The sequence below is a fragment of the Gobio gobio genome (assembly GCF_949357685.1).
Source record: "Gobio gobio genome assembly, chromosome: 23".
Lineage (NCBI taxonomy): Eukaryota > Metazoa > Chordata > Actinopteri > Cypriniformes > Gobionidae > Gobio > Gobio gobio.
In genome coordinates this window covers 16,617,816-16,635,897 of record NC_137119.1, presented here as the reverse complement: position 1 = coordinate 16,635,897, position 18,082 = coordinate 16,617,816, and the positions used below count along the sequence as shown (strand labels likewise).

The 18,082-nt window shown below is 38.3% G+C and overlaps 1 protein-coding gene across 9 annotated transcripts; it reads right to left on the bottom strand.

Annotated features, from left to right (window-relative positions):
- Positions 1-616: 616 nt before the first annotated feature.
- On the bottom strand, positions 617-17,422 carry lztfl1 (leucine zipper transcription factor-like 1). Of its 9 annotated transcripts, none has more exons than XR_013815708.1 (12): positions 17,187-17,422; positions 15,464-15,588; positions 15,172-15,366; positions 11,596-11,653; positions 10,297-10,368; positions 10,150-10,215; positions 9,745-9,822; positions 9,135-9,416; positions 4,282-4,385; positions 4,075-4,182; positions 1,713-1,810; positions 617-1,600 (listed from the first exon to the last, which is right to left on the bottom strand). XR_013815708.1 is itself a non-coding variant. In XM_079806681.1 (11 exons), the coding sequence occupies exons 1-11, from the start codon at positions 17,274-17,276 to the stop codon at positions 4,164-4,166; spliced, it is 900 nt and encodes a 299-aa protein (XP_079662807.1). In that variant the 5' UTR covers positions 17,277-17,422; the 3' UTR covers positions 2,981-4,163. The 9 variants fall into 9 exon arrangements, 3 of the variants coding, with proteins under 3 accessions (XP_079662807.1, XP_079662805.1, XP_079662806.1); XR_013815709.1 differs by having other exon boundaries at positions 9,135-9,311; XM_079806681.1 differs by lacking the exons at positions 617-1,600; positions 1,713-1,810 and having other exon boundaries at positions 2,981-4,182; positions 9,135-9,311; positions 15,172-15,224; positions 15,309-15,366.
- Between the last annotated feature and the right edge of the window lie 660 nt (positions 17,423-18,082).

The following is an 18,082-nucleotide window of genomic DNA, read 5'->3' as shown; positions in this document are numbered from 1 at the left end:
CCTCCAGCTCTTCCGGGGGGACCCCGAGGTGTTCCCAGGCCAGCCGGGAGACATAATCCCTCCAGCGTATCCTAGGTCTTCCCCGGGGCCTCCTCCCGGTGGGACGTGTCTGGAACACCTCCCTGGGAAGGCGTCCAGGAGGCATCCGAAAAAGATGCCCGAGCCACCTCAGCTGGCTCCTCTCGATGTGGAGAAGCAACGGCTCTAGTCTGAGCTCCTCCCGAGTGACCGAGCTTCTCACCCTATCTCTAAGGGAGCACCCAGCCACCCTGTGGAGAAAGCTCATTTTGGCCGCCTGTATCCGGGATCTTGTCCTTTCGGTCATGGCCCTCAGTGAGAGTAGGAACGTAGATCGACCGGTAAATCGAGAGCTTTGCCTTACAGCTCATCTCCTTCTTTACCACGACAGACCGGTACATCGACCGCATTACTGCAGAAGCTGCACCGATCCGTCTGTCGATCTCCCGTTTAGTTTAGTTTAAAGTTTATTGCCATTTGCACAGGTACGTTTCAGTACAGGTATATTGGAATTCTTATGCGTTTCTCAAAGTCAAGTTCTAAATAAAAAATAATGTATAAAAAATAATGTATATAAGCATACACCCACACATAGCCTGCATATATACATATACGTACACACATATATTTATATTTACACATACACATACATACATACACATACGCATAATGAGGTAGAGCAGAGAGCGACTAGACAATTTTAAAAGGAATACAAAAAAAGATACAGAACCGGTGTATAAATAAATAACCTTCCTAGTTTAGATAAGTACACATTATAATAAATAATAGTAATATTGTGCGTACAAGATTAAGACTCTAAAAATAATAAATTACTATTGCACTGATCATTACAATAATTAAAAACATGGAATAGGATACATTTTTCCCTCCTTAATGTCTTGTGCCACTAGCCTGACAGTGGCTGGGAAAAAGCTTTTAAACAAACGGGCCTTGTGGGTGCTAATGCTCACAGGCCTACGATGTCTCAGATTATAGCCTGTGTCCACCCATTTAAACAAAGCATAAACTGGGTGGTGTTTGTGCTTAAGGGTGCTCTGTGCTTTTCTTTTGCAGCGCTGGGTGTATAAAGTGTCCATGGAGGGAAGGTTAGAGCCAATAACCCTCTCAGCAGTCTTAATGACCCGTTGCGGTGATTTCCTCTCAGTCAGGGTGGTGTTGCCATACCACACTGTGATACCACTGGTGAGGATACTTTCAACAAGGCCTTTATAAACATGGGTTAGAGGTTGACTTTTAAGTCCGGCCTTCTTCAATACCCTAACGAAATGCAGCCTCTGCTGAGCTCTTTTCACTGTTGCAACAGTGTTTTTAGCCCAGCTGAGATTCTCGGAGATATGAAGTCCCAAGAACTTATGGCTGTCACTTCGTTCCACCTCTATCCCCTTGATGGTTAGAGGCTGCAGTGGGGACGCTTTCTTCCTAAAGTCCCGAAAGAGTTCCTTTGTTTTGTCTATGTTGAGAACAAGATCATTGTCCTACCCATAGACTATGACCCTGTGAACCATGTCCCTAAATGATGATTCATTGCCGCCTTTGATGAGGCCAAGGATAGTAGTGTCATCTGCGTATTTGATGACAATATTGTTATTTTCCGAGTTGGTGGCACAGTCATGTGTATATAATGAAAAAAGTATAGGGCTGAGACAGCATCCCTGTGGGGCACCTGTACTCACTGTGAGCTCAGCTGAGACCTTCTTTCCCATCCTCACCATCTGTGGTTCCATCCTTCCCTCACTCGTGAACAAGACCCCAAGATACTTGAACTCCTCCACTTGAGGCAGGAAGACAAGAAGAACGTAATAGTCAAATGCAAATGCAGTCAAATGCAACCTTTGACTAAAAACGAGGTCGCGAAATAGCACTAGCAATTTAAAAAAACATCTCTTGCACTTTATGCATGACGGTTTTGTGTTGTGAACCTCTTGTACTAGATGTAGCCTACAACGCTCAGTAAACCTACATTTCGTAATTTTAGAATGTTAAGTTCTACTTCTGTAGTTATTTTGGTTAAAGTAACTCAAAAGTAATACAGGAGTAATGTAACGCATTACAATTCTGAGACAGTAATATTGTAAGGTAAATAATTTGCACGACACTGGCAGTGATATATATTTGCAAACCTTCAATCAGCTGTTTCTCAGAAGCAATGGAACAAAATACAGGGGATATATTTGTGTTTCAATTCACAATATGAACAGCTGTTCACTTTGACTTTAGCCTATAAGGTTAGGTATAGAGCATGATGTTATCTTTTCTGACATACAGTGTTAAAGCATTGCTAAATTTGGCAGTAAAAATCCATTGTTTTGGAGAGTTTCACTATAAACATTCACTACAAACATCAAGGGGCTTACCACTTGGTACTCTTTTTAACCATGCCAAAAACACTTTAAAGGCTTGAGCTACAGTGTGTGGTTTTATATCATGGTGTTCAAGCTATATTAGGAGTGCCAGCATATCCAATTCAAACCACAGGGTAACTTTGGGGAATTTGATGATGAACACAGACCCGTCTCTCATCTCTGTGTGCTGTTGTGTAGTCAGGATCGCTATTTTACAGAATTACCCTTCACATTACAAAACACAAGTGATCTATCAGAAACATAAAAGCCATCATGCTTGCCATCATGTTCACAAAAGTAAACGATCACATGCATGATTATATAAACAGGAAAATTAAGAGTCAGACACTCAAGACCTAAATGTGTTGTTTCCTGAATTAAGTTGTTTAAATAAATGAAATTGAAATAAACAATATAATAAATATTAAATAATGCATGTGATAGGTGTTTGTTCACAATATGCCACATAAATATCCCCTTATTTAAGCTAAATGTGATAGTGAAATTTACTTTGAATTGTTGATTCACTAGTAACTGTCAGGTCTACAAACAACTGCTTAAGCAGTAACTGATGATAAATGATCATAAATCAGACCAAAAATGCTGCAAAAGCAAACTTTATGAGCTCAAGTGAATCATTGCATTTTACACTATTACATCACTAGAAATGTTACACACGATAAAAGACCCGACCACAGGTAGAGTCAAATCACTCCTACACCGCTGTTCCAGTGATCCTTACTGATTGAAGGGGAAAGGACAAATGTCTTACAAAAATATACTGTAGATAGCACATAAATATACAATGATTGTGCAATACAGGAAATATGTAAATGCACTGGTGTCTCCAGTGATGTAAAGACTGCATTCAGCTTCTTATTGGCCTGTAGTGTTAATATGTAGATAAGTTTCACTGGCCTCTGAGTTTACAAAATATTTCAAAAGATTCAAAGTAATATGAAGAGTAAAAGTCAAAACAAAGTATGTTGACTAGTGCTTTACGCCTGTGGTGTGAGTCAGAATGGGAATAAACATATTTTTTAAAGTATCTAACTATAGCCATGCAAAAAAAACAAAAGAAATAATTAACTATTCTTAATTATATATACACACACAGATTTCATAGAAAGTGTTACCAATATTTCCTATGAGATGTTATAATTATGAATTTTTCTTAGGTTATGTCCTTGTGGTAACAGATAAAGGTTCTAGTGCATTAATTTATGCATAACAAATAGAAGAAGAAAAAACGAATGAAACAACTGCACAGCTATCTACTTATTTGAAAACAAAGTATGTTAGACCTAAAAACAAGAATTTGACAGCAGTCAAGCTGTGTTGCTCTAGGAAAGATGAGAACAAAGCCTTGGGCATTAAGTTTCCTCTTTAGCAAAGTGAACCCACAATGTTCTGTGCAAAAACACGAAGGTACTTGCAAAAAGTGCCTCTCGGGTAACCAGCTGTAGACAATGAAGAATACAGAGAGGTGATGAATAACTAAGCAATTGCAGTGTCACATATGAATACAATTTCTAATCTACTGTAAACCACTAAATTGTACAACAAGTTGTAGATGATACATAGTGATCATCTCACAGATGAGGAATTACATAAGAAGGCATAGAGCTGTGTAAGAATCTCAGCTCATTTTTGTTGATTATAGTTTAGTCCTTTGCTTTTTTTAAATGTATACCTTTATAGACAAAAATGACTTCACTTCCTTTAGTATGCATTAAAAGTCCCTCTGTTGACCTCTTCATATGTGTCTTGTGGGTTAAACGTTCACTCATCTGATTCATACCTGAGAAGGGAATATAATGCAACAAATTCACAAAAATACTGATTTTAAACAAATGACAACATTTTAGTGATGGTCATAACATCCAAAGTGAAATGATACCTTTGTAGTCTCTTTCTCAGATCTTTAATCTGTTCATTCTTTTTAGTGAGAATCTCCTTCATGTTGCGGTATGCAGCCGTCTGCTGAAATTTATTTTCCAGTTCCTTAATCAGTAAATAAACACAAAATGATTTATCAAACACATAAAGCTACACTCATTTATAGACCGATACCTTAAAAGTTCTTAAGATACAAAGTTTCGCTTTTTAAGATTATTTTTTCAGCTATTGTAAGTGAATCAAATTTCCAATTGTGATCGGGGGCCTCATTTATAAAACTTTGCGTAGGATTTGTGTCAGAAGTGGCGTACGGATGAAACATAGGACGTGTGTACGCACAGAAATATTTGGATTTATAAAATCGTGCACACGCACATCCTACGCAGTTTTCCCTTAATAAATCACAATCAATTCTAAATGTAGCGCAGCTTTTGCGGCTTCATGTCACGCCCATAGTTGCCCATAAATAGTCTGTGAAACGCCCACAAGTTAATATTCATCGATTGCGAAATCATGGCAAACACAGAGAGGAAATAAAAAAAACGTAACCACTCAATGTGAAGTAGAAGTTATCGTTGGCGAGGTGGAAATGAAAAGAAAAATGTTGTTTTGGGGGGCACAGTGTGGGCATATTAAAGGGGTGGTAAAACACATTCTTTTGAAAGCTTGATTGTGTTTGTGGGGTGCACTGTAACATGTGTTCATGCTTCGTTTTTAAAAAAAAAAAATATTTTTCATATATTTGCCCTATATTCTACACTGCTCTGTCCCTCCTTGTAAAACGGTCTGATGGTTTCCGGGTTGTATGAAGCCAGTCCCTCAAAAATACGCAATGGGCTCAGATTGGTTAGCTGGCCCAGTGTGTTGTGATTCGCTAACCGCAGTGCACGTTTGTCGGAAACGTCACGCCCCTTCCCTTCACCGGTAGACTGTGCTTTGGTCAGTATTAGAAACGATGGCATCAATAAAACCATACCAATCTGAGCCCGAATCAGACCCAGAACATTTTAGTGAAGATGATCGAGCAGAACCTGTTCAGTCCTCAAGAGAAAAGACTGCAGATCTATAGTGATCGCTACTGAATGGCACTGTTACTTTTGTATTTTTAGAACGATTATAGGCAAATATCTGTCGCAAGAACTATTAACCCAAAACACTAAACACTGGCTTTACTAGTAAGTTAGCCAAATCACACACAGAACCATGTTTAGCAAGCCTGTAGATAAACAACACATAAAAGCTCTAATCAAAGAATCATTTACACTAATGCCAAGTTCGCTGTTGAGATTTTAACGTTAGTGTTTGTAACGATAGGTGCTGTCGGATAACGTTAAGTATGAATGAGCATTTAACAGACTGGTTTGCAGAACAGTGTTGTCATCTGTTTACTTCCTTGCTACAATGTACAACCTATTACAGGAAAACACATCGATGAAAAATAAATCAGACTTACAGGTTGTGGCCCGTAAACAGCTTCTGTTTGTAAATCCAGCTTTCAGGACAAGCCGTTGTGCATATCCTGTATTGAACTCGCAAACATTGTGGAAGTTTTCCTCCGTGAAATGTGCTGCGGGAGGGAGCCCCGCGCGTGTCATGCATTCACACACTGGCAGTGTTTGTCTTATGCAGCTGACGTTGTGCAAATCCGACATTGAACTCGCGAATAGGGTTGGGCATCGAGAACCGGTTCCAACTTGGAACCGTTTAAAAAATAACGATGCCATTGGAATCGTTTAGAAATTTTGTTTTCGATTCCGATCATCGGTTCCAAACGCGCAAGTTTTCGGAAGTGCTTGCCGCGCCCGTTTGTTCTGTTGCAGCCATGGAGCACGGTAAGCGGCGCTCAAAAGTGTGGCTTTATTTTACTTTTAAAAAAAAGCCTGGGTCGGCACAGTGCAACACATATGACAAACTTATTTCTTGCACGGGAGGATGCACTACAAATATGTGGTGTATAAATTAACGAGTGTAGCGTGTTTGAAATGCTGCGCAGGTCTGTCCTCCTCGGGCAACCCTGCGCTAACCAACGTTATTAAAGGGATAGTTCATCCTGAAATGAAAATAAAGCCTTCTTTTACTTACCCTGATGTTGTCCCAGTGTCCTATGACATTTAAAATACTGTTCCTGCACGCGCTCCTTCCTATTATGGCAGTGAATGGCGATCAGCTAAAACATTACAAAAAATAAACAAATATATCACGCAACGATACAGGGAGACGCGCGCCATATGGAAAGTGTTCAGGGGGCACACTATAAGGTTTTGCGAGAAAGAAACCGTATTATTCAGTCAAAACACTGAGCTCGGCCGTTACTCTGAGCGCACTCCTCTGTGTACACTATGAGCTGTCAGCAGCCGCCGGCGCTCATGCCTACTATAATAACTCGCACTCGTCATTGCACCCAGGATAAGCACACACACACACACACGCACGCACGCACGCACGCACGCACACACGCACCATTTTGAGAAATCATGCTCAATAGAAAAAAACGCGATTCTCGTCTTTTCTATAACGTATATGATAAGAAATAATACTAATAATATAACCTCCTTAAGTGAATATTGTGTACCGGTTGTCATGACAATATTGCACGAGGCTACTGCGGCTTGGAGTGCGCACACACAGGAACACGCGCCTTTGAACAACAGCTGGGTGAGTAAAAGATGGCTTGATTTTCATTTCAATGTGAACTAACATTATCCCACCTCGTCATAATCAGGTAAGTGATTGTAGTGTAATAAAGCCCTTGACCAAATTGCGAATTGTGGTGAACAACAACGTTACTGAAATTATTTTTCCCCCTCGTAGATAAATGTAGCTATACGCAAAGTGCCGACGCTAGTAGCAGTCCTAATATGACTGCTAATGCTGTTGTTAAACCGGGACTCGGTGTGAAACTCCATTCACCTTTGCAGCAAAGCAAGTGAAAATGCCAGCGGAGAAAGTCCCAAAACTAAAACTCATTATTGAATTAAAATAAAATTTTCCTCTGTGAAAGGAGCCTGTGACATGTTGTGAATCCATCCCTCAAAGAATCGGAATCGAGAATCGAAAAGAACCGTAATCGAAACTAAGAATCGGAATCGGAATCAGAATCGTTCAAATCAAAACGATGCCCAACCCTACTCGCGAAGATGGAAGTTTTCCTCCGTGAGATGTGCTGCGGGAGCCCCGCACGGACCTGTTCCCTTCTGTCTCATACACACGTGCATATAACATGCTGTATGTTAAACGCTCTGCAATGCACCCCTGTCCCTATGAATGCTGAACAAAGCAAGTACCCCAGACCTGGAATCCGGATGAATATAACAGTGTTTCCTCGGCATCGCGGCAACAACAATCCAGCCTAACTATACCACAACAGCGCCGCGATACAAAATGGCGCCCCAACCCCCCTATTTCATATTCTCGGAGGAGGGGTTTATGTAAATATTGAGCCTGGTGATGTCACCAACCCTGGAGGAATGTGTGTAGTCGCCTACTGGCCGTTTGCTGTAGTTCTTAGAAATGGATTTCTTTAAAAACAAATATCTCCCTTTGCTTTAAACTTTGAACGTTGTAACTTTGCAGATGTTGTTTATGCTCAAGCAGCAACATTACACGCTAGCTAAAGTTAGAATAGTGAAATCGTGGTTTACCACCCCTTTAATGCCAAAAAGGCACTTGAGTGGCAAAAGGTTGCAGACGCCGTAAATGCTGTAGGCTCACAACCTCGGACCATGGCCGAAATAAAAAAGAAATGGTCGCTCCATCGCCAGAGTGTGTCTTCTTGCTGTCTGAAGATGCGTTCACTACGAATCCTTCCATTTGCCACATCTTCTAAGAGCGCAAGATCAGCCATTGTGCGTCTTTACGCATTGTGATGGGGCATTTTATTTCCATCCATTTAATTGCATCTGACAAGCTACAGATGTCGGTTATAATCTACGTGGAAATGGGAAATAGTTCAGTGTAAATGTAATTCTTGCAGCTTTCTGAATGGTTGAGACATACGTCATACGTTATTTTTATCAAAAATAAAACAAACTAAAGGCATATGCATGAATACCATGATTCCGTAGCTGATGAATACATTTTTACTATGAAAACAACTTTCCCCAGTGGACAATTAATACATCTATCTATCTATTTATCTATCTATCTATATATCTCCCTAATTATCTATCTATTTGTCAATCTAATTGCATCTATATCTGCTCCGCCAGACGGACACATTGACGAGAATATCAGTTTTGTACATTATTTCGTTCTGTTTACCATATTATTTATGAGGATGAATTGCATAAAATGCCAATATTATTGCAGAACATATTTCACAAATATGTGTTAATTTGCATTTCTGTTGTAATTTTCGTTTGATTTTGTTTGTTTTACACTGCAGATCGATCAAACGGGTGTTCGTGTAGGCTGTTAATTGTAAGACTTGCTTTGTGAAGTCTTCATGTTATTTTTGAGAGGCAGAATTGCCATTTCTTTTACACAACGGTCTACAGTTTCACACACTTTCACGTGTTTCTTCCATCTGCCGACGGTGTCGCCATTTCTCATTTCACCCGTTTTTGTGCATACGCCTGGGTCAGAGCTTGCGTGAAGGACCGCACATTTTCCCGTCAAGTTTGCTTTTTATAAATACCAATTATTGCGTAGAGAGCGGGGTACGCCTTCTTTTGTGCGTACGCAACGTTTATAAATGAGGCCCCTGATCTCATTCATATGTGGAAATATATTGAATATGTATCTGTTTTTTGCTATGTGATTTCAGTGTGAACAGTCAGTTCAGAATTCAGATTAGTGTCTGAAAAGCGCTACAGCGCTGAATCATAATTTTCAATGTGCAGGTGGCCTTATTACCTTCTCAGCAAGGGAAAGTTGCTCCTGGACACGGAGCAAGTCATGTTTAGCGGATACCAGGCTGTCCTGCAGGCCTTTTTGAGAAGCAACATTGGCATTCAGGGTTTTTTCTAAATCAGCCTGCATTGCTGCAACTGTGCCTTCCAGATTTGCGATCTCCTGAGCACACATTGCAAACTACCAACGAAAAAATGTCTGTAAATATTTTGTCAATTATACTGCTGTTTCTAAACTTTACACACACAAAAAATAATAATTAACAGGCACATATAGTACTGTACACTTGAGAGTTAAAAATAAATAAATAAATAAAAACAGCACATACCAGAGTTTCCATGAAGCCAAACAGAAAGTCATTACAAAAATGGTGAGAAATAAAATCTTATAAACAAAATCTGTCAAAATATGACAAAAAAAGTCATATTGCCAACAAAGGGAAATCACTCTGCGTGTTCACAGGGGCATTAACAAAGGTTCAAACACAATCAAAATGTCTATTATGGGATCAAATCCATGCCTGAATATTTGCAAAACAATAAAGCAAAGGTCTACCAATAATTAAGCTGAAGGCTAAATTGACAACTTGGCTAGTGTGTGGTATATTTTATACCTGATGATCTCCTTGGCTTCTTTGAAGGTCTTTCAAGGCCCTCTCTGCTTTGGACTTGTCATCTAGAGCGCTCATGGCCTACAACACAATCATTATAAAAGGCATGAGAGAGATAATAAATGTACCATAAAGTGGTTCCCAAAACTATTTGGACACATAATCCACAATTAAAAATGTCTGAATTGCATGGTTTTAGATACAAAATATCAAACCAAGAGGCTTTTTTTTAAAAGAAACATAGCACAAGCTCACTTTTAAAGCAAAACATTTCACAAAAATGTGTCTGTTGCATTTATAAAATAATATTGTTTAGGATGCAAATACTGTCTGGGGCTACAGTATGCATCACATTTACCAATATACTAAAATAAATTATTTTAATTATTATCATCATCATTTCTTTACCTGAGATTCCAAAGTTCTGAGTCTAGTTTTCAATTTGTCATTGTCCTCTTGTAGTCTGGAAATCTCCTAAAATTAAAAAGTGGAAGACTTTCTATGTTAGTGTTGATTTATATAAAGTAATTGTTGTTTAATTTAAAAAAAAATTACCTTCTGGAGTAGTTCAGAAACACCTCCTTCATTCAACGGTGCTAATTTTGGCTTACTGGACTCCTGATTTACCTGAAAGCACATAAGGCAGGATGGTATGATGGTAGCTCACTATGGAGAAACATTCCTAAAATATAGTACTGTCTTTGTTTATTTAGGACACATGAAAACACTATTTTTATCAGAATTCGTATTGTAGTTTATTAGCTTTGAAGCCATTTTTTATTTGAACTCATGACCATGACAGAAACTATAATTGTATTATCACAAGATATTAAGGGGAGATATGTTTTGACTGTTTTCATTTGCTGTCATCATCAGACTAGCATGAAAAGCTGTACTTAAAGGGTAACTTCAGTGATTTAGCTTTAAGCTTTGTATCAGTAGAAACCCGGTAGTATATTTGAATTATGGTTTCCCCCCTCATATCCCCCTGAGACGAGAGAATTATGCATTTTATTTCTGGAAAAAATCCTCTGATGACGCAATCTGAGGATTTTTTGGCCAGAGGCTAAAAACTACAGCCAGTAGAAGGAGCTGTTCCGCATGTTTTCAACCCGCCCACAGGGTGGAGATCTCACTCACAGAATGTAAATGCGCTCGGCTCGGGCATTAATAACGGAGCAGTACAGAGCAAAGTGAGTGTTTTAACTTTTCAATGAATTCCTATGAAAGTTTAGCTTCCATTTGTGATCAGAAAACGTGCCAGACTGGACACGCGCTGATAATGACAGCCGCGCTTACCTCAGCTCTACTCAGCTCTTACTTCCCTCTCGTGCTGAATGAAATCTGACTCATGCTGCGTTTGTCCTGTGACTTTTGTTCGGCTCACTCACACTTTATTGAAAGACACGTTCAGTTTTTAATAGTAGTGTTTATTCTCTATTTGAACGAAATTATTGTATTATTATGAAGATCAAAACGACGCTGGGGGCGGTGTAGGGAGGGGCCTCGTAGGGCAGCGAAGCAAGTGCATTCTGGGAGTTGTGGTCTTTCATCCACATGAGACAAAAATACATTTTTTGTTTTTTCTCAGTCTAGAAGGCACCAAATTCAAAAATAATTTCACATTTCTACTACATAAATGTCAGTTTAAATATACATTCATCCTCCCAGCGCTGAAGTGCTCCTTTAAGAACATCACAAGACATGACAATCTAGAACGACAAAAGGCGTATGTAACACTTTAACCTCAAAAATATGTGAATTTTGTGCAGGCGGCTACAAATTAAATAACTTAATAACTGACTACACCTATCAGAGACAGATGTCTCCTGTCCAGACCTGCAATGAGCTCACCTTGCTGTTGGGTTTGAAATCAGTCTTCTCAAACTCAGCTACTTGCTCCAGTAACTCTCTGATAAGATAAGACATTTAAAAAAAAGTGAGAAAAAATGTGAGAAATGTGAGGATTCATTATGAATGTTGCACAACAGATGAGCATTATCTTAATAATAATTAATTTTAAAGGAGTCAAACCATTAGGAATCACACTTTTCCTTGATACTTTGAGATGAACAGAGTGTTCAAGCTGCTTTTCCATACAACACAAGCGAATGGGGACTGGGGCTGTCAAGCTCCAAAAAGACAAAAACTGCCACAAAAGCCCATTCGACTAGTCCATTCTCTCCAGTTAATAAATACAATTTATGAATACTTTTGAACATTTTGTAGGAAAGAAAACATCAAAATTAGGAAAGAGTGACTGAAATTTATTTTAAGGTCCTTGATAACTTTAGTCAAATGGCCCATTTAAATCTAAGGTTCAAAGAAGGAAGAAACAGGTCATTAAAAACAATATTATGATTGCTTTAGCTCAAAACACATAATAATACATACATAAATAATGACAAAATGTATAATGACTCTTTTAAATGTATGAAAAATATAATTTTAAGTTGATGTTACATGTAAGCCACAGAAAAGACACATCAATGACAAAAAGCAGATGCACCTGCTCGGATTCTCGGTTGTGGGTGGAGTCAAAGAAAGGAGAGAGAGGAAGAGCCACTAAAAACAACACATACATGTCTGTTCTAAATGGAAAAATAAAGCCCCTCCTTCTCCTTCTGAAAACAGTTTGTGGTCTGTGAAGATTGTGGTGTACGCATGAAGATATGGGTGTTTTCCCTGTGTGAGGCCCATCCCTGATGTACCAAGGAGGGAGGATCATACACAAACACATACAGCTGTTTATGTATGTAATGGAGACGAAACACTCAGCCACTAACACCAACACACTGCACAAGCGACATGATACAGTAAACATAAAAGTAAAACTGTTTATGTGTGTGAATGCTGCTCAGCTCTCTCAGATCTGTTTGTGGTCAAATTTAGTTCAGTATTGACCACACTACAGTGCATAATTTTAAAAGTACAAAAATGAAAATTAATATTCTACTCATCATCTACTTTCCTTTAAGTTTTTCGATACTAGGCGTCCACCGCACCCTAGAGGGATCAAGCAGGGCTCGACATTAACGCTTGTCCGCGACAAGTGGATTTTTTGAAGGGCCAAGTGAAAGAGAATTTTACTTGCCCAACCAGACAAGAGCCTGATTAAAACAGCAATAACAAAAAATAACCAGGGAATCACCAAAATGCAACAATGATTCTGCATTCATTTAGTGTAAGTGGCAAACCATAGTGGATAATAGTATAATATATAATGAACTGACAGTAACAAGGTTGCACTGTTGACGCTCGTGCAGCCTCTCGAGGAGAAATCAAAACAAATGAGCGCCGCTCACACACAGAAAAACTCAGTTAACATACTGTGGTAAACATTGAAAATGTTTTTATATTTATAACATATGTTCATTATTTATTTTTATTTATTTATAACAGTTAAATAACATCATACAACCAAGAGTGCTGTTTTCCTGAATACCATCACGACTGAAAATGACACTGATTTCATATGACAGTTCCATTGTCACTTACATTTTAGATGCAATATTTACTGATTTTGTTATATTTCAGCAGCGAAAATAGTTCCAAACAAAGATTCCAAACAACAAAGTTTCAAACAGCAGAACCATCACGCGCATCTCACCGCAACAGTGTTACTGAATGATTCAGCATTTTGAATGAATCGGTTGAATCAAAGATTAAATTACCTATTCGTCGCTAATAGCGGCGATAATGCTGTATTACTTAAGTCCAGCTAGTTCATTCTTTTATTTATCTCATCTTGATAAACCACTTTTTTATTTTCAAATTACACACACATGGCCATTCATATGGCATCAAGGTATGTATTGAAAGATATATGCTAATCATTGGTTTATTTCAAGTGAGATACTATGCTTACATAATTACCTATTTCTACTGGGTTATTTACCTACTTAAGTACATATAATATGAATATTTATAATATCATATTTATAAAACATTTTAATAGGTGTATAGTTACACGTGTATAAGTAAAAATACATCTAGTGATGTATTCAACAGGCCCGTTCACACCAAGATACAAATATAAAAAAACAATAAAAATAACAACTTATGATAACTAAAAATAACTATATTAGTGTCCACACCAGTGGACAACATAATTCTGTTTATTCGAATCGTGTACTACAGTTTTGTCATCTGCCACTTTAAATCCTCGAGTTTTTAAAACAGAATGGTTTCTGATTGGCTGTCAATGTTTTTTATCGTTCATCAGCTGGAAAAAATAGTTCTGCAAGTAATTTCAATTACATATTTTCCCTGTTCCATTTTCATTATAGTTGTGATGTGGATTCTGCTATTCTTTTATATTTAGAATGATTTTAAAAAATATATATCTTTATCGTTATTGTTATAGTTATTGCCCTTGGTGTGAACAGACCTTAAGACCACTATGGCGTTCCAAATGTCCTAGCCTGATGATCTCTCAGATGTCTTCATCATCAACATAGAAATCTGCCAGATTCAAGAGTGAAAGTATAACTTTCAGCTGACCTTTCAGCATGAGGCCCGACCAGAGTAGTAGGAAGGATGTGGTTTTGACTCTGACAGTGGAGCAAGAGCACATGGGTCACAAATATGAGATCATGAGAGAAATTAAGCATATTGCCACCAATTTCTCATCCTAAGCCCCTCAATTTATTATTCATCAATTCAGTCTGGTGGTTAGCATAAGTACATTGACAATTACAACACCAAGACAATTTTGTTAAAAGTCAATTAATGATAAACTATCCACTCCTTTATTATAAAACTATACCCAGGTGACTTTGTGAAGAACTAGGGTATTGAAGTGCCTCAAGGACAGCTCTCATCTTCTGTCCTTTTGTTTCTCTCCTTCACCTATAACTATTTAGATCTGGTTCATCAGTATGCAGTTTCCGAGTTGATTTTCTTCACTGACATTCCACTCCTGGTACATACCACAAAAAAATAAACTATACTTTGAGGTTTAACAAACTCTTGCTAGCCATAAGCCAGTCAACAGTGGCACCTAGAAACTTTTTAACCCAATAAGAGACCCTAACTTCTTCCCTCTTCCTGAGCTTTTCCCTGCAGCTTCTGTAGTTCTTCCACAAAAATATGCAGTTTTTAGTTAGAGTTTCTCTGGCTTAAGTAGAGTTTCTTTTGTTTTCTACCTGTTCTCAGTCTACACACTGCCTACTGCCTGACGGATGCGTTTCAGGTCTTCTGATATTCTACATCTTCCTCAGATTGGAGTCATGGCGGGTGGAATATCTTAATGACATTTTAAGAAGGACTGCAGAAACCTTGTTATGTTTATAAAATAATTTTATTATGTGAGAAGAAAAATACTTTTACTATACTTCTATACATTTCTATTATCAGATGGTTTGTTTCTCCTCAAAAAAGTTGCAATGAAATGGAAGTAGAGACAAATTGTTTCTTCCTTTTCCTCACCTGTTCTCCAGCTCAGAAATGTCTGTTTGCAGTCTCAGATAGAATTTCTCCGCCTGGGAAAAGAGTTGTCGCAGCAGAAGCACGTTAGTGTGAGCTGTGTTTATGAGTTCCATCTCCACTTCTCCACGCACCAGCACCTGCAGCCCGCCAAGCATGTCAGACACCTCGTCCACCGTATAAGTCTCCTCTATGAGCCTTTATTATGGAGGTAGAGAGGGGGAACAAGTCAGAAAAGAATGGAAACTAAACTAAAGTTATGTGAATACACAAACGGCATATTGCATTCTCTCACCTACTGTCCTTCAAGTCTTGGAAACAGGAGTCGATTGTCTTCAGTCTCAAGGCCCGTTTAGAGCGGGCAAAGCGCATGTAGTTTATCACCTCATTCTGATGGTGCTCATTAAACCCAAAATCAGCCTTTAGGGAAAGCCACAGAATATTATATTTAAAGGGTTAGTTCACCCAAAAATGAAAATTCTGTCATTAATTACTTACCCTCATGTCGTTCGACACCCGTAAGACCTCCGTTCATCTTCGGAACAGAAATGAAGATATTTTAGTTGAAATCTGATGGCTCTGAAAGGCCTCCATTGGCACAATGGCACAGTTCACTCTCAAGACCCTTAAAAGGTATAAAAGACGTCGTTACAAAGTCCATCTCACTACAGTGGTTCTAAAATAACTTTATGAATCGGCGATAATAGTTTTTGTGCACAAAAAAATCCTAAATAACGACTTACATAGTGATGACGATTTCAAAACAAGGCATCATGAAGCTTCGAAGCGTTATGAATCAGCGAGCCGATTCATGATTCGGATCGCGTGTCAAACCGCCAAACTGCTGAAATTTGGCGATTCAAACCGCTGAATCGACTCGCTGATTCATAACGCTTAGAAGCATCATGATGCCTTGTTTTGAAATCGTCATCAAGTCGTTATTTAGGGTTTTTTTGAGCACAAAAACTATTATCGCCGATTCATAAAGTTATTTTAGAACCACTGTAGTGAGATGGACTTTGTAACGACGTCTTGAGTACCTTTTAAGGGTCTTGAGAGTGAACCGTGCCATTGTGCCAATGGAGGCCTTTCAGAGCCATCAGATTTCAACTAAAATATCTTCATTTCTGTTCCGAAGATGAACAGAGGTCTTACGGGTGTCGAACGACATGAGGGTAAGTAATTAATGACAGAATTTTCATTTTTGGGTGAACTAACCCTTTAATGGCAAACAGCTTTTCAGACAAAGCTTGTAGCATAAAACTTATTACAGAGAAACAGCGCCCTCTTCTGGCTGAATGACACTTTAACGCCAACCCACTGTACTAAGCGCTATAAGAATATTAGGCTATATCATTGTAAAATTCACAACTTTTAAACTGATTTACAATATCTGGTTTAAAGATGTATACAATTAAATGAATACACTTTTCTCAAACACGCAATTGTTTATATATTTTATGTGATCAATTTGATTTGATGTGATAAGTTGTCGAGTTTATGTGATAAATAGTTGAATTTTCCAATACATTCAGACATTTTAAACACAGAAAATTGTATTGTTGTCTATGGGTGTCTCTTATTAAAAGACCCTTTATTCAAAACACATTTACTGGTTAATTATATTAATAATAACATTATAGGGCAGTGATCTGTTTGATCTGGCCTATATAACGTTAACCCCTTCGCACAAATTACGCTGATTTCTGAACAGCTTATGATTTGATATTTCTAACAATAAAGAAAAATATATCAGTATTATGTTACACTGAACTCACATTGCCTTTAATGGTATCAATGGCCTGAAAACATTAACTTACAACCTACTGATGTCATCTTATAGATCCGGCTAATATTCACTCTTTTCCCACTCTTAAATTGCTTATTTTAGAGGTCGCATCAGTGTATTACTCCGAAATAACGCGTATGTTAACAAACTAGTAAAATGTAACCACTCACATGATTTATTATCTAGTTTTCCATCAGATTAGCTAATGTTAGCTGGCTAAGCTACTTACCATTACAGCAAGGCGATGCGGAGTTCTATCGTGACAATGAGTGAAAATAAACAACTCTAGAATGAAATATAGTGCGTTAACATCGAACATCAAAAGGCATTGTCATTAAAATAAAGTGGGAACTATGTTTACGACTGAAAGATTTGCAATGAAAGGTAGCGAGAAGAGCACTGTTGTGCTTTTTGGTTGCGCTTGGAAACGGAACAGCGTCGCTGTGTTAACGTACTAATCACACTGGAGAGAGGTTTGCAGAGAGGATGACAGAGGGCGCGCTTGCACAAGGAAACCTGTGGGCCTGGGAGTAGCATCTGCCTGCACAACCGGAGGCTGCATTTTCAGGAACGCAGTCCTAGGACCGCATTTCTAGGACCCTAGGTTTTATTGACCTAGCGAATTAGAGGACCAGCAAAGATGGATGACGATCAGAGTGTGAGTATCACATGTGAATCAGTTTTTATTTTAACATTAAAACAATCGTGATGCATTTCATTGGAAAGTTAACGTAGCAAAAGTGATCGTGATTTGCTAAATAGTCTTGAATGCATAGCTATCATACGTATAGTGCTGTAAATGAATTGTTAGCACATTCGTTTAACTAAACTTGCATGAAAGCTTGTGTTGACTTAGTGACAGCACTAAGTTTGTGTCACAAGTGTGTCTTAAGACAACTGTATTACGTTCGTTGTGAAAGCTTGTAAGTTACTCGTTTTTTCTTCATTTTAAGTAAGTTAAAATAATCGTAATGTTTTAGGTGTCACGTGCTCACAGTCAGCCTGTTTAACGTTACCACACAATACATGACATGTTATTAGTACGTCTCTTCATTTTGGCATGGTTTTATAATGTTGATTGAGACATATGACGTTTTTATAGTCAGGCATATTGACTGTTAAATA